The sequence below is a fragment of the Vicugna pacos genome, chromosome 7, assembly GCF_048564905.1.
Source record: "Vicugna pacos chromosome 7, VicPac4, whole genome shotgun sequence".
NCBI classification, from domain to species: Eukaryota; Metazoa; Chordata; class Mammalia; order Artiodactyla; family Camelidae; genus Vicugna; species Vicugna pacos.
Window position 1 is genome coordinate 79,166,832 of NC_132993.1, and position 13,921 is coordinate 79,180,752.

The following is a 13,921-nucleotide window of genomic DNA, read 5'->3' on the forward strand; positions in this document are numbered from 1 at the left end:
CAGTTTCTAATGATGTAGATCAATTTTTGCCTTGAAGGTCTACAGTTAATTTCCGTTAGATTTCCAGAAGTAGGGTTACTGGATCAAAGATATGAATATTTTACAGTATGCTACTTCATATCACCAGATTGCTTTCCAAAATGTTATGTTATGAAATCACCACATTGTATGAAAATGGGGAAAGGACTTCTGTTCCCAATTTTGGAGAGGGAGAAAAACAAAGGTCAGGTGTAAAGACATGGAGTTCTGGACTGTGATTAGGACCCGGTGGGACCCTGTTACTTTTGGGAAATTCCAGCAATGTTTTGAAATTATATTTTATCCACCTTGAAAATGTTCTTTTTGTGGACATTGCCAGTCATTGTGGCACAGAGACTAGCACAGAGCAGGCTTTCCAAAATCTCTGGTGAATTGAGGAGACCACACTGTTCATTTCTAAGGAAGAGCTTGGATATTTTCCCAGATAGAATTTGAAAGTATTAAACATCCAGTTCTTGTACAGAGTCCGTGGTGAGCCATGCACTGGTTCTTGAGATCCGGACGCCCAGTGGCACACATCACATTGGCCACAGAAAGGCATGTGAGTTCAGTAGAGCCAGGAGATATACTCCTCCCCCAGGGAGAGGTAGCATAGGAAGGGAAACTGGAATATTTGGCAAACAAAGTACCATCCACCGTACCCTCTATTTGATGACTTTGCCTCATCCGTGAGGAGATCAGATCGGTGAGATGGCCAGTCTTTTACCTTTATTATAGAAGCACCTGCGACCTTGTGGGGAGGGGGTCCTGCATCTCCACATGGGACTGTGACTGTTGCCACTACCAGTGGGGTATGTTTGTTTGCATGATGGTAAACTTCTGGTGCATGCATACTTCTTTTCCAAGAAGAGGCCCAGAAACATGCTAATTCATTTAGAGGAAATGGAAATGCTAAATTCGGTTTATTAGTACCTGTGGTGGAAAGCAGTTCCTCTTGAGGAAACAGGTTTTTTTATAGCCAGTTTGCAGGTTCTGGTTGCATGCCCTCTGAGCAGCTATTCAGTAAATGTTTTCCCAGTCCATGGGTAAGGACACTTACAGAACTGTAGAGGTTTTCTGTCTGGCACAGGAAGGGAGCTGGCTTGGCTCGTTCACCCAGAGGCTTGCCCCAAAGTTACCCGGCACCTTTGTGTTGTGGTTCACAGCCAGTCTTTACTGTTAACTACCTACTGTAAATTTGCATGCTGTCTTTATTAACCGTCTTTTCTGTAACAGTTTTTTTTTTGTAGTATTGATTGATAACATCAATAATTGCTCCTCATTTCGCTTTCTCTTTATGTCTTCCTCAAGACATAACGTCCTCGGTTAAGACGCCTGGATGCTCATATCAGGGAACAGTGTACAGTGGTGGGGGTAGCACTGTGGTAGCAGGTGGGCTCTGATTTAATGTGGTGTCTCTCTTTTATTCCCCAAAGATCTCTTCCCTCTAGGGATGGTGAAGTTGGAAAGAGGCTCCTTTAACCCTCCTGCAGGATGAACCCCCTGCCAGAAGACGTGGAGAACGCTCTCACGGGGAGTCAGAGCTCTCACGCCTCCTTGCGCGAAGTCCATTCCATCAACCCCACGCAGCTCATGGCCAGGATCGAGTCCTACGAAGGAAGGGAGAAGAAAGGCATATCTGATGTCAGGAGGACTTTCTGTTTGTTTGTCACCTTTGACCTCTTGTTTGTAACATTACTGTGGATAATAGAGTTAAATGTAAGTGGGGTTTTTTTTTCTTTTTCCATGATGTTATATGAATTGTTTCCAGAAACAAAAAAAAACGTTTTCTTATTTTTCTTCTCACTTCTGTCTCATTGTAGTGAATTCCATCATTCTGCAAATGAGGCAACATTGGTCTTCTCTAGCTGACTTGGGCCTTTCTTGTTTTTTACTATATTTGTTTAGAACACACCTGGTTAATTTAAAATTCACTTTACACATATGAAAGTTGAATCCACCATACTTTGCTCTATAACAGGAGTTGGCAAACTGTAGTCTGAGGGCCAAATTCAACTGGCCTGTTTGTATAAATAAAGTTTTATCAGAACACAGTCCTGCCCATCTGTTCGCATACTGTCTGTGACTGGCTTTTGTGCCAGTAGTTGAGTAGTTTTGACAGAGTCCATCTGGCCCACAAAGGCAAACTTTTTTTATTCCCTGGCCCTTTTCAGAAAAAAATTGCTGATCTTTGCTTCCGAAAATGTAGCATGCTTTTGGAATATGTTTTAAATGTTGCATCTCCTTTCTAGTTCCCACAGTTAAGTTTTTTGTTCTATTTTGGTTTTGCTGAGGGGACATCTGGATCCCAAATTTAAGATTTTGCATGTCATTATTCTTTATTTTTTTGCAAAGGTATTATTTATTCATATTTTATCCAGAAAAATCCTGGAGACATTTGGAAGTTTGTCTCTATTTTGTTAGGTTTATGCAGTTCTGTTGCCAAATAATTGTCTAGACCAGTACTGCCTAATAGAAATATAATGCCTTGTATGTAATTTTAAGTTCTCTAGTTGCTACACTCAATAAAAGTAAAAATAAGCAGGTGAAATTCATTTTAATAATATGTTTTATTTTTACCCAGTGTATCTATTTTCTCCAAAGCCTCAGCTTTGACTGGGTACACTCCTTACCAACAGATAGGTGAACTCTTCCAGAATACTTCCTCCCAGGCAAAAATTGTCTATTTCCTTCACTCTCAGCAGTTCTTTTCTTTCCAAGAAATATCTGCAAAGGCTTGGGTAGCAATAGTTGTTAGCTATTGTTTATTGTTGCGGTTACTCTTTGTTAAACACAATGCCGGTGCTTTATAAGAAATTTATTAAAATAGAGAAAATACGAAAAGATACTGAAATGCCTATGGAAAATGATTTTTAATTTCGCTTTATAATAGAAAGAGTCAGCGTCTTAATCTAAACTGATCAATATTCTGATCCAAAACGGCAATTTTAGTTCTAGATTCTAGACTCTTAATAATTAGGGTCATTGGACTCAATTTAATTTCATCATGAATTCTAATAGAAGAATAAATCTATTTATGAAAGCAGATATATACTTATAGTAGAAAATAAGATTTGTCCTCCAATCAGGGTAATACGCAACATGAATCTACTGTTAAGTTTCTTTTTACAGATTTTCCTTCTGTTAATCTAGCACTGTGGGTTTGCCTTATTTTTTATTTAAAAACAAATAAGTCAGTGATATGACAATAGCAATTTAAAGTGTTTCTTTTTACTGTTTGTTACATATGTACACGTTAAAGAAAATATTTAAATTGATGCCTATGTTAAAGGACTAATGTGCTTTGAAAACTAGCAGCTGTAGAATGAGAGGTGAAAAGGAAATGCATCTTTTAACAGGGGAAGCATAGCCACCGTTTGAATGAAGCACACTTAAAATTATTGTGTGACAGCAGAAAACCAAGGAGATTGTTGGTTTGCTGCTGATGCGACCACTGAGTGTGTTTAAGTGAGGGAAGCCCGGGGGTGGAGCTGTGGGGGGTCACAGAGCTACTCTTCTCACTTCCCTCCTTTTTTACTGCTTTGAGGAACTTGAAGTGGAAGTGAAGTAAGTGGGCAGTACCCTGTTTTGTTCATCGAAAGGGATCTGTCTACATCTGCTTGAAACTTCTTATAAATGAAAAATCACCAGACCTCGCAGTTAAGAAATGTGTCTTGATCCTCACTTTTCCACCAACTGCCAGTTTCCACAATTGTAAAAAGAAAAAAAAAATCATACAAGAATGTGTATCTATAAGATCATCTGTCATGTCTTTCTTAGCAAGGCTATTTTTGTTTTTGAACATTTAATTTTCTAGTTCTGTTTGTTTTGAATTGTCAATCCTGATCTGGGTTTTTTATGACACTCTGTACCATCCCTTTTCTCTTGTCTTTCTCTGTAAATCTCTAATCATTCAGATCCATCGTGATTTTTATATGTCTCTGCATTTACTGATGTCAGGACACAGGCTTCTGATTCTGGGGTTGCAGGCTCTACAAAAAGATTTAAAGTTTGCCTCGTGGTGTTGGTCTTTAAGAGAGGAAAGAAGTCGCATTAAAGGGAGCGTAGACCTTCCAAAGAGCATGGGGACCCAGCTGTTCTGTGCAGTCATAGCTATCACCAAACTCTTTCGCCTTTGTGTATGGCTTCCAACTCAGCCGCTTTTCCTCCTGGCGGCAGGGAGCTGACCGGCACCCACCCTGCCTGGAGTGCAGGGACCCGGCCAGCTGGAGAAGCCTGAGGGCACCTTGGTTTCCTTTCCCTCCTGGCCGACTTTGGGGCAGCTGGGTTCTTCAGTGCCAGTTGCAAGGGTGGTTCTGGGGTTCTGTCTCGGGCCTCCAAGTGCACCCTTGAGTAGACTGATTTCCCACATTGGACCTGAAATTCCTCAATGGCTTGATTTGCCTGAGGACTCACTTCCCCTCCAGACTCTTCCCCCAGGCTCTTTAGACTGATGGACCCAAATGGCCGTAGACGTTGCTTTTTCAGCTTTTGACCCTTCAGTTGAGATTCTGGTTCAAGAAAGGGCTTTATCAATGTTTATTGTTCATGTTATTTTCTAACTGCTGTACTAGAAAGTGTCAGAATGTTTCTGATTTACCCTGGAGCTGTCCATTTAAGTTCTCTGGGCTTTGGTTTCTCAGTCAGTTAACTGAGCTGATACCTGTCTTGCCTTCTTTGTGAATTCTTGTGAGGATCAAATAAAGAGACATATACAACAGCCCTTGGCCGTTAGGAAGCTCTATACAACTGTAGATTATGTCATTTACTATTAACCAAAGTAAATTTTACCCAGAAGGACAGAAAAAAAGTTGGTTATTATTCTCTTGCTGTTGTTACACATATTTCAGGTATTTATTATCCCACTGTTTCTGATTCCGATTTTATTACCCATTGTCACTGTGTTCTATTGTCAAACTGTGATAACCAATGGTAACAAGTTCATTCAGGTTGCGGGAGGTCGGTGGGTTGGAATTATCTGAGGAGTGAGTGGAGGAGATGGACTGAGTTGGGTGTGGAAGGATGGGTGGAATTTGGAAATAGAAGGATGATCTGTGATTGGGATGTGGGAACAATAGGAAAAGGGTTTGGAGATGAAGGTCAGCAGAAGCACTGAGACAAGAGTGTGTGTGTGTTTTGGAGGGAACAGGGCTGATGCAGAGAAAATACTAGGCTGGTTAGAAGGTCAGGTTTATCTATAGGAAATGAAGTGCATAGGTAAGCCGGCTCTAAATGATTAACATTCTTAAAGAGCTACATGGAAGCGCTGGATCTCCTGCAGTCGTGAGCTGAAACAGGTTCTAGAGCAGATCGGAAAACATGGTTGTGAGATCTTCCAGAAGGTAGTGACTCGCTTTTGATATTACACCATGACCTGCCTGCTGTGCCGACTCGGATGCCTAACTCAGCCTGCTCCCCGACAACGCATACACACACCCACGCTACTTCCTTGCCTCTTTCTTGATCAGTAAACAATGTTCAAATGCTCAGGCCAAAAATGACTCAACCTGAATGGATTGGCTTGTTTGTTTAGTATTTCTCATGCCCCACATCTAGTCTGAAAGGAAGTCCTGTCTAATCCACTCACAACGCAATACAGTCTTCTCTCCAATCCTACTGTCGCCACCCTCAACCGAGCCAACATTGTCACTCATCCATCATTTACTATGACTTTGTCACATATGATTGTAGGTCTGGTCTGTCCCTTATTTAGTTTAAATATAGATGTATAAATTGATAAGAGTGCAGAATTTTGAAATGCTCGGAGCAACATGGTAACTGCTGTCACTGATAGTTGCTAAGAGATCAGGGGACCTGTTGGCCTCTTGGTCTTCCAAGACCTAAAATAGTGGAGAGTGATCAGAAAGTAGGGGGAGCCCTAGATAAATGCGAATGGTCTTCTTTAAAAATGCATGTTTGTATGATTGAAGACTTTCTCTGACAAGAGAAGAAATGTTTTCATAGTGAACATTTTGGTTTGCCCAACTGTGAACTGCAAAAAAGGCACAGTTCTTCCTTCTACATTTACATTTGTTGAGTAAGTGAATTCAGAATCGAAGTGAGAAGTGCTCTTCAGCATCTTTCTATTGGAATGATGAGGGTTCTTTTCTTTCATATTTTAACACTTCTGGATTCTGAGACGACAGACAGAAAAGTGTATACAAAACCTTACTTGCATGTGCTCTCGTATTATTTTCACACGTAAAATCTGTCCTCATTTTTACCCCTTACTCTCCTCCCTAGGTGAACGGAGGTATTGAGAACACATTAGAGAAGGAGGTGGTGCAGTATGACTACTACTCTTCTTATTTTGACATATTTGTAAGTATTTTCTGTTTTCTGTTTCAGTTCAGATGTGATGAAACTAACCAAAAGGCAGATTTGCTATCAACGGACCTCAGATTCTATGCCATTCTTTCTGTCCCCTTTTAAATATTATCTTTTCTTTTCCCTTATTACTGGCCCATTCAGTGTTCTCTCTGTCTCTGTCTAAGAAATTGTCTGGCCATCTCAAGGAAAGGAAAGATTACAGAGAGATACGGGGGCTCAGCAGAAGCTGTTCTGATTTCCCTTTGTTCTTGAAAATGGCTGAGATAGACGTCATGGACACACCCAAATCACTGGAAGGAAGTCACCTCTACATATAATAACACAATGAAAATGCTATTCCTTTTCTGTCTCGAGATAAATTTCTAAGTATATCTTTAGTAATAATTCTGTTTCACTTTTCAATAATAGAAATTTTTGAGAAGTGATTTATTGATCATCTTGGGAAACAGTCAGCTGTTTCCCAAGATGAATTACACGGGTGTAGTCATCTGTAGGTGAGGCGTTCACTTCAAACGAATGCCTGCAGCATCTTTCTAGGGTACACTGTGACTCGAATTGGGTTTGGTACATCTCCATGGTATCTCTTTACGGTTGATAGTGTCAGTAAGTCAGACTCTAACATTGTGTTAGTCACAGCATAGGCAAAGTTCATAAAGAATTCGCCCCAAATTCAACTACTTGATTTACTATCTTTAGAAGCTGTATGAACAGTGGTTAAGAGTAGGACCTTAAAGTCAGAAAAACCTGGATTTGACCCACAACACTATCACCGATTGTCTGTCTTTGACTGTCTCTAGGTCTAAACGTTAGTTTCCTCATATGTGAAATGAGATCATCATCGTTCTGAAAAGTAAATGAAGTAGCACGTGGAAGACACTTGGCCCAGTGATAGGTACATCCTGGAAGCTCAGAGACTCACCTGCAAGCACTGTTACCATCATCATTGCTTTTGCTAGAGAGTATTAGTGATTATAGCTTCTAGTGTGTTTCAGACTACTCTAAAAAAGTCTTGTTTTGTTTGGTCTTTCCCACACATACTGCAGAAGCGAGTATAAGGAGAGATGGAATTCCCAGGAAATAGAGATCAGGGTTCCTTGTCATCACCCTCTTCTAAACTGAGTAATTCCATTTTCATCTGTACAGTATGTTAGGGTTCCAATAAGACTGACTTGAAAAAGCGTTCGACTGCTACAGACTATTTGGAAAACCACTGACAGAACTTAATCCTCTTTTGCAAATGAAGAAATCGAGTCTGCTGGTTCAGTGCCTTGACCTGCCCAGGCCACAGAGCATGCTAGATCCCAAATCTCTTGATAATTCTTTCTTGTAAGACTATTGGCGTAAAATAACAAACTTTGATTTCTCTTTTTCCTTTCATTTCCCTTGCTGAATTTATCTTAAAACACCCTGAGCCAGGAATTGCCAGGAAGCCAGCTTAGTCCCTTGGCCAGATCTCCAAGGGCTGTCTGTATTCCATGCTTAAGGAGTTGATGGCACTGGACAAATAGGTGGGGCCCTTCAGCTCAGATTGGGAAGACTGTCATGCCTGGCCTTGGAAAGGGACACCGCCTCCAGGAAACCTTGGGATCTTGGAGACTTTGAGATAGAGGGGTAGAGACTTAACTACTTTTGCCAAGTCCAGGATGCAGAGATAGATCTACAAGAAATAGAGAATAAATGGTTAGCAGATTATCGGAAAACACATTTTTAATGAAGGCAGCAGATTAAAAACAAATGTAACTGCGAACTTCATGTACGTAAAAGGACCTTAAGTGAGGTCATCTAGCCAGTGGTAGCAAAGAAGTTGTCGGTCTCCAGCCTTTCAGCAGTTTTGATTAGTGAGGAACTTTTGGCAGACCCCCTAACCTGAGGCATTGCTCAAGAGCCACTTGACTTTCGTCTGCTCAGAATAAGCGTATTTTCCAAGTAAAATTGGTAAAATTGTATTCTGTGTCAGTTCCTTAGTAGATGAAAATTTCAGAAACAGCTGTGGCATAGTGGTTAAGAGCCTGGTCTTTGGAGTCAAGCTGCCTGGGTTCAGATCCTGGCTTCCTCACTGGGAGTTGTGTGGCCTTGGACAGTTTTTCTATCCATCTTATGTGTGTACTGGCATTAATGATAGTTGTTCATGGGGTTGCTGGGGTGGAGATTACATGGGGTAATGATGCACGTAAAGGGTTTCAGAGGAGTCCCTGAACCACCCTGAAAAATCAGAGGGTAACCCCTGGGACGGCAGAACCCTCACCACACCCCAGAACCCAGAGCTTTACAGTGGACTTCACTGAGAATCTGGTATCTTCCAAAAGTGAGTGTTTGTACCTGGCATGGAAAAGTCAACTTTGAAAGCATTTTCTCCCATGTTCAAAGGGTATCAGAACATATGTAGACTCCAATAGAAAAGAAAAGTCAACATCAAACTATATGTTCTTTTGTTGATAATGGGCAGTTAATTTGAATCCCTGTTCGAACGGTATTCCATAAATTCTAGAACGGAGATCCCAAATGCTGATCTATCAATCAGGATCAGTCTGTGGCAGTCCTAAACCAGAATGATGAAGACACTTTGGTGGGTTCTTCATAAAACCGAATTACTTCACTTTTGTGTGTGTATCTTAAAACTTACCTTTTTTTTTTTATATATAGCTTTTGGCGGTTTTTCGATTCAAAGTGTTAATACTTGCATATGCTGTGTGCAGACTGCGCCATTGGTGGGCGATAGCGGTGAGTATGATCGGTGAGTGGTTCATCCCCTCCAGGGCTGAGGCTCATGGCAGGGCTGAGGCTCACGGCAGGGCTGAGCTGAGAGAAGACAAGGTTTTCATCTGGGTTGAATTCCACTAGCTTCTCCCCGGTCCCCTTCCTCCACACCTCAGTAGGTTTAACTCTCCGGGGCTTCTTTCCAGTGGTCATGAGTAATTAGCTTTGTCTCTGTGGAGACTTGAGACAGACAAGGAATCCAGAGACCCAGCAATGACTGTTGGCCAAGCACCAACCCACCTCTACCTAATTTTGCAAACAGGAGATGAATTCAGTCCCTCTGTCACAGAGGCATTTGAACAGTTTCCTCTTTGGTTGAAACTGCTTGGTGATTTTTCTGCTTCTCTTGATCACTGCCTTTCTCACTGTTTTATCCACCTCCCTCCAGGCTTCCAGGCAAAAACTCCTGTGTCCCTTTTTATTGTTGCCTCCGGGCTTCTTGAAGGCAGTGGCGTTTTTACTCAGCTCTGTGTCCTTGCGTCTAGCCCAGAGCTTTAGCACATGCTTTTCACCCTCAATAAATATTTATGGACTTAAACAAGAACTATAAGCAACTCTGCCTGAATTATTTTTGCCGTTTCCGCAAACGTCTGAACACTCACCCTTGTGAGAGCTCTGACGAGGCAGGTATCTGGGGGGCATGTTGACATCTCAGACGGGAGAGACACGGTCAGGAATAACCTGGAGTCCTGCTTCTGGAGCGTGAGGCCTCGGTCTGAGTGGGGCCCGGCATGGGCTTGTCCAGTTGGGCATGGCATTGTGCTGCTGTCCCAACAGAGAGTCCGCCAGAGGCCACCTCTGCCTGGGCCGTCTCTTCTGAGCATCCCCAGAACCCCAGGGCTGCCATCAGACCATCCGTTGAGCCCCAGGCTCACATTTCACAGATGGAGGCTGACAAATTTCAGCCAGGCTTGACTTCCTTTCCTGAAGACGCTTTTGCTGACCCCACATAGCTGTAGTGAGTGTCCCTCGCCCATTTTCTAAAGCAGTCCCTGTTTTGGACATTCTATTCCGGAGTCTCCAGAATGTGCACTAGTATTTGCCAAACTGTCTGTCGCAATGTTTGTTTCAGCAAAGTGGTTGACACGCATTGAGAGTTTTAAGAAAGTTTCTTCAATATCTACTTGCAAATTATCACAGGTCAGATGTAGCATTTTATTGTTTCTGATTCTTGTTTTTCAAAGCATGTGCAGAGAGGAGCCAGGCAGCTGGAAGGAGAAGTCAGCTGGTCCCTAAAGAACACTTAGTGTCAGCCTGTAAAGTTAATTAGCATCCGAATGTAAGATGCCTCCTCTCCTGTGTGTGTGTGTGTGTGTACACACACGCGTGTGTTTTGCTAAAAAAACTGACTGCAACTTTGTTAATACTGTCTGAACGTGATGTCTGATGTTTCCCTGACCTCCTTGCTGGCACTTACTTCGGTCAGGTTTCACATGGCCATGGATCTTAGTTGGAGGATAGAGTGACAGGGCGCAGGTCCTGTGGGGCTATCCCTGGGGGAGCTCTACCGCTGTATTTCAATGGTCCCTTCTGTGCTGATAGCATCTTTGCATGTGGTACCGTCTAGTGGACAAAATTTAGTTTCCCACCACACCAGTGTGCTAAGACATGGGTGAAGGGAAACCTCAAGCTGCCAGGCAGGGCTTGTGTGTCCCGTGGAAGCCCACTTTGCCTCAGTCTGCTTTCGGGGATAGAGGTTGGGAGACGTGGGAGGGAGCCCAGGCGGACAGAGCCTTTCCAGGCATCGCCTGTTCCTGGCTCAGCCAGGAGGTCTCTTGCATGAGGTAGGTGTTCACAATGTAAAGCATCTAATTTGAATGGTACTGGATTATGTGTCTTTCAGTTGACGACAGCGGTGACCAGTGCCTTTTTACTAGCAAAAGTGATCCTCTCAAAGGTACGGCCCTCCACTTTTTCTGCGCGGTGGCTGCCACCTCCCGCCAGGTGAGCTCCCGGTAACGGCCTTTCCCTCTGCCGTCCCGTCTGTCCTTCCAGCTCTTCTCTCAAGGGGCTTTCGGCTACGTGCTGCCCATCATTTCCTTTATCCTTGCGTGGATTGAGACGTGGTTCCTGGATTTCAAGGTGTTACCTCAAGAGGCAGAGGAAGAGAACAGTAAGTTTGGCTCCGAGGGGGCCTCCTGAGAGCGGCTGGGCGCGGAGGAGGGGCTGCCGGTGTCCGGCTCCGACTGGAGCTCCGGGTGGGGCTGGGCAGACGGCATGTCTCCATTCTGCAGGGGCAGGAGACATCGGGAGGGGTGGTTGGGAGGGCAGGGGCGGGATGTGACTCCTCACTTCAGCTGTCAGGCTAGACGTCCCTGGAAGGAAGTGGGGACACTGGTGAAAAAGTCATTCCCAGGGCAACAGCAATAGCCAACACCTCCTTCTCCTCCGACAGGTGCACCTTTTCGCCCTGTTTAATAATGGCCGGAGGGCACGAAGCGTTTTGTGCCGAGGTAGCGATTCTAAATAGAAGTCAGCATTTCTCTAAGGTCTCATGTTGCTGTCCATACAGCAGGGGGTGCCTTTGAATGGGCCGTCATTTGAGCAGCTGAGAGCTGAGGGGGGACTGTTGATGGGTTGATGGTGGAGTTGGAGTTCAGAGGAGGAAGTTAGCAAGCCAGAGAAGTGTCCACCCATCTCAGGCTCTCCCCGTCCTCCGCCGAGGAGCAGAGTGGTAGCCGGCATTGTGTGATCATGAGTCCTGTCAAAGCTCTTATCACCTCCGGTTGTGGCTGGTATTAACTGGGAGTCCAAAGGATTTGATTGAGCTTTAGGATGAATTCCTGGGCTGGAATTCTCTGCATGACGGCCTTGGTGGAAGCCCACCCATCCCACCTGCCCTCTTGGGGGTGATAAGGTCAAAGCTCAATCCAGAGACCCAGGCAGTTTCAAGACATGCTGCTTTTATGCTCTGTCAATCACCTGACTGAATTTGCCCTGCATAATAGGGAAGACAAATTTTTGTATGTCTTATAGAAAGTTAAGCATAATTATAACCGTGAGAAACAGCAGAAGGAAAATTAACCTTGCAAGTGGTGTTCTTTTTTAAAATCTCATTTACAAAGAAGAAACCCATAAGAAAAGAATTACAGTTTAACATAGATTCTTTCTTTTAAAAAGTTACTCATTTATTTTAATTTTGCGGGGGAGGAAATTAGGTTTACTTATTTATTTATTTTTAGAGGAGGTACTGGGGATGGAACCCAGCACCTTGTGTGTGCTAAGCATGTGCTCTACCACTTGAGCTATGCGTTCCCCCAACAGTAGCTTTTAAAACACATTAATCAGACCAAGATTCATCTTCTGTCGTGTGCCCTCCGCTCCTTTGTGAAAATGTAATGTGGAAAAGGGACAAACAAAACTGATGGAAGTCACTTTTGAAAAAATTGTATATAAACATCAAACTGTACTTTACTAAAGGCATAGCAGCTATTCGTGGGACTGCAGCTTGAATGCTTCTGTGATTAAACCACATTCAGAGTAACTAATAAAGCAGAACAAACTTAAGGAAAATATTTAAAGCAGCATTGATTTCCCCTGTAGCGTATATGACACGCGTACCTGGCACCTGCTGTCCGGCCCAGGGCTCCCTGCAGCTTGATCTCAGTGTTAACCCCGCTCCAGCCGGAAGAACTCATCACCGATGGTCACGTGCTAGTGTTTTTATGCTTTATGTCTGGTGTTGCTCTAACCAAATGCAGACGGTAGGCCATTTGTGCCAGCTGACCAGGCTTTTTGGTTTTGCTTTGTGCTTTGGTTTTGATCTTGTGGATTTCTGTAGGGAAGTAGGTATTTCCAAGGGGAAGAGGCTATAAATCCTGAACCAAAGAATCCCATAAGTAACAGGAAGCAATTTTTTTAAGCTAGTTGGAATCTGTCCTTACAGCACTAGTTCGTAGCTTATTAATACAATTTACTTTCTGATTGAAAGATTTTCGAAGTACCCCTTCTTGCTAAGTGTTTTTTAAAATGTGATAATAACACCCTTTTATTGTATTTAACTTTACCAAGAGGCTCCCAGAACCGTGACGTCATTCCCAGCAGCTGAGTCTCTTCTCTTCTAGGACTCCTGATCGTTCAGGATGCCTCGGAGAGAGCGGCGCTTATACCTGGCGGGCTTTCTGACGGTCAGTTTTATTCTCCTCCTGAGTCTGAAGCAGGTAAAAAAAAAATGTGATTTATCATTTGTGTTTCTGTCCATCATTCAGAAGCTTGGCCCTTCCCCCCTCCCCACCTTCTACTTCCCAGTACATTGAGCAAATACATAACACACCAGGCATTTAGGATGTGAATGTAACCAAGACATGATCTCGATGTGCAGCCCGAGGTGAGACACAGAGATGTAGAAATAAACGTAATAGAGGGTCTTAGACACCGGAGTGTGGACGGGGAGGGTCTTGATGCTCTCTGTGTTCCGTCCTCCCCTAACTGGCTGTCCTCCAGGACTCCCTTTGTCTGAGAACGCCAGCACCGCCTCCCCAGGTGCCCGAGTCAGAATCCAGCGCCTTACTGGGGACATCACCTTCTTCATTCACCAGCCGTTTTGATCCTCCTTATTTCTGTCTCCATTATTTCATTTAAATTGTACCTCTTATGATCATCTCTAGCCTCAGTTCAGCATTTCTTATTTCCATTTCTGCAACAGCCTCCTGTCTGTCCACCTCAGTCGCCTTCTCCCACCCAGACACAGGAATGCCATATTAAATAGAACAATCCCATTGTTCTGGGAGTTCCTCGTGACCACCCTGTGATGTAAAAGCCTCATTAGCCCTGTTTTAGAGGTGAGCAGGCTGAGGCCCGGAGAGGTGAGGTGGTT

The 13,921-nt window shown here is 43.6% G+C and overlaps 1 protein-coding gene and 1 long non-coding RNA gene across 3 annotated transcripts in view; one reads left to right on the top strand and one right to left on the bottom strand.

The window, feature by feature from the left end:
* The window catches only part of STARD3NL (STARD3 N-terminal like), a 41,052-nt gene that overhangs the window by 20,281 nt on the left and 6,850 nt on the right, over nucleotides 1-13,921 (top strand). The window contains exons 2-7 of one of the 2 annotated variants that reach the window (XM_031679795.2): nucleotides 1,455-1,737; nucleotides 6,262-6,339; nucleotides 8,992-9,069; nucleotides 10,949-11,002; nucleotides 11,101-11,218; nucleotides 13,170-13,265. In XM_031679795.2, coding sequence (XP_031535655.1) covers nucleotides 1,513-1,737; nucleotides 6,262-6,339; nucleotides 8,992-9,069; nucleotides 10,949-11,002; nucleotides 11,101-11,218; nucleotides 13,170-13,265 — 649 coding nt within the window. In that variant the 5' untranslated portion in view covers nucleotides 1,455-1,512. The remainder of the gene's footprint in view (nucleotides 1-1,454; nucleotides 1,738-6,261; nucleotides 6,340-8,991; nucleotides 9,070-10,948; nucleotides 11,003-11,100; nucleotides 11,219-13,169; nucleotides 13,266-13,921) is intronic. The other variant, XM_072965231.1, reaches the window with a different exon arrangement.
* Nucleotides 13,064-13,765, bottom strand: LOC140697456 (uncharacterized). Its single transcript, XR_012074592.1, has 2 exons — nucleotides 13,628-13,765; nucleotides 13,064-13,256 (listed from the first exon to the last, which is right to left on the bottom strand). It is a non-coding gene; the product is annotated as an uncharacterized lncRNA (long non-coding RNA).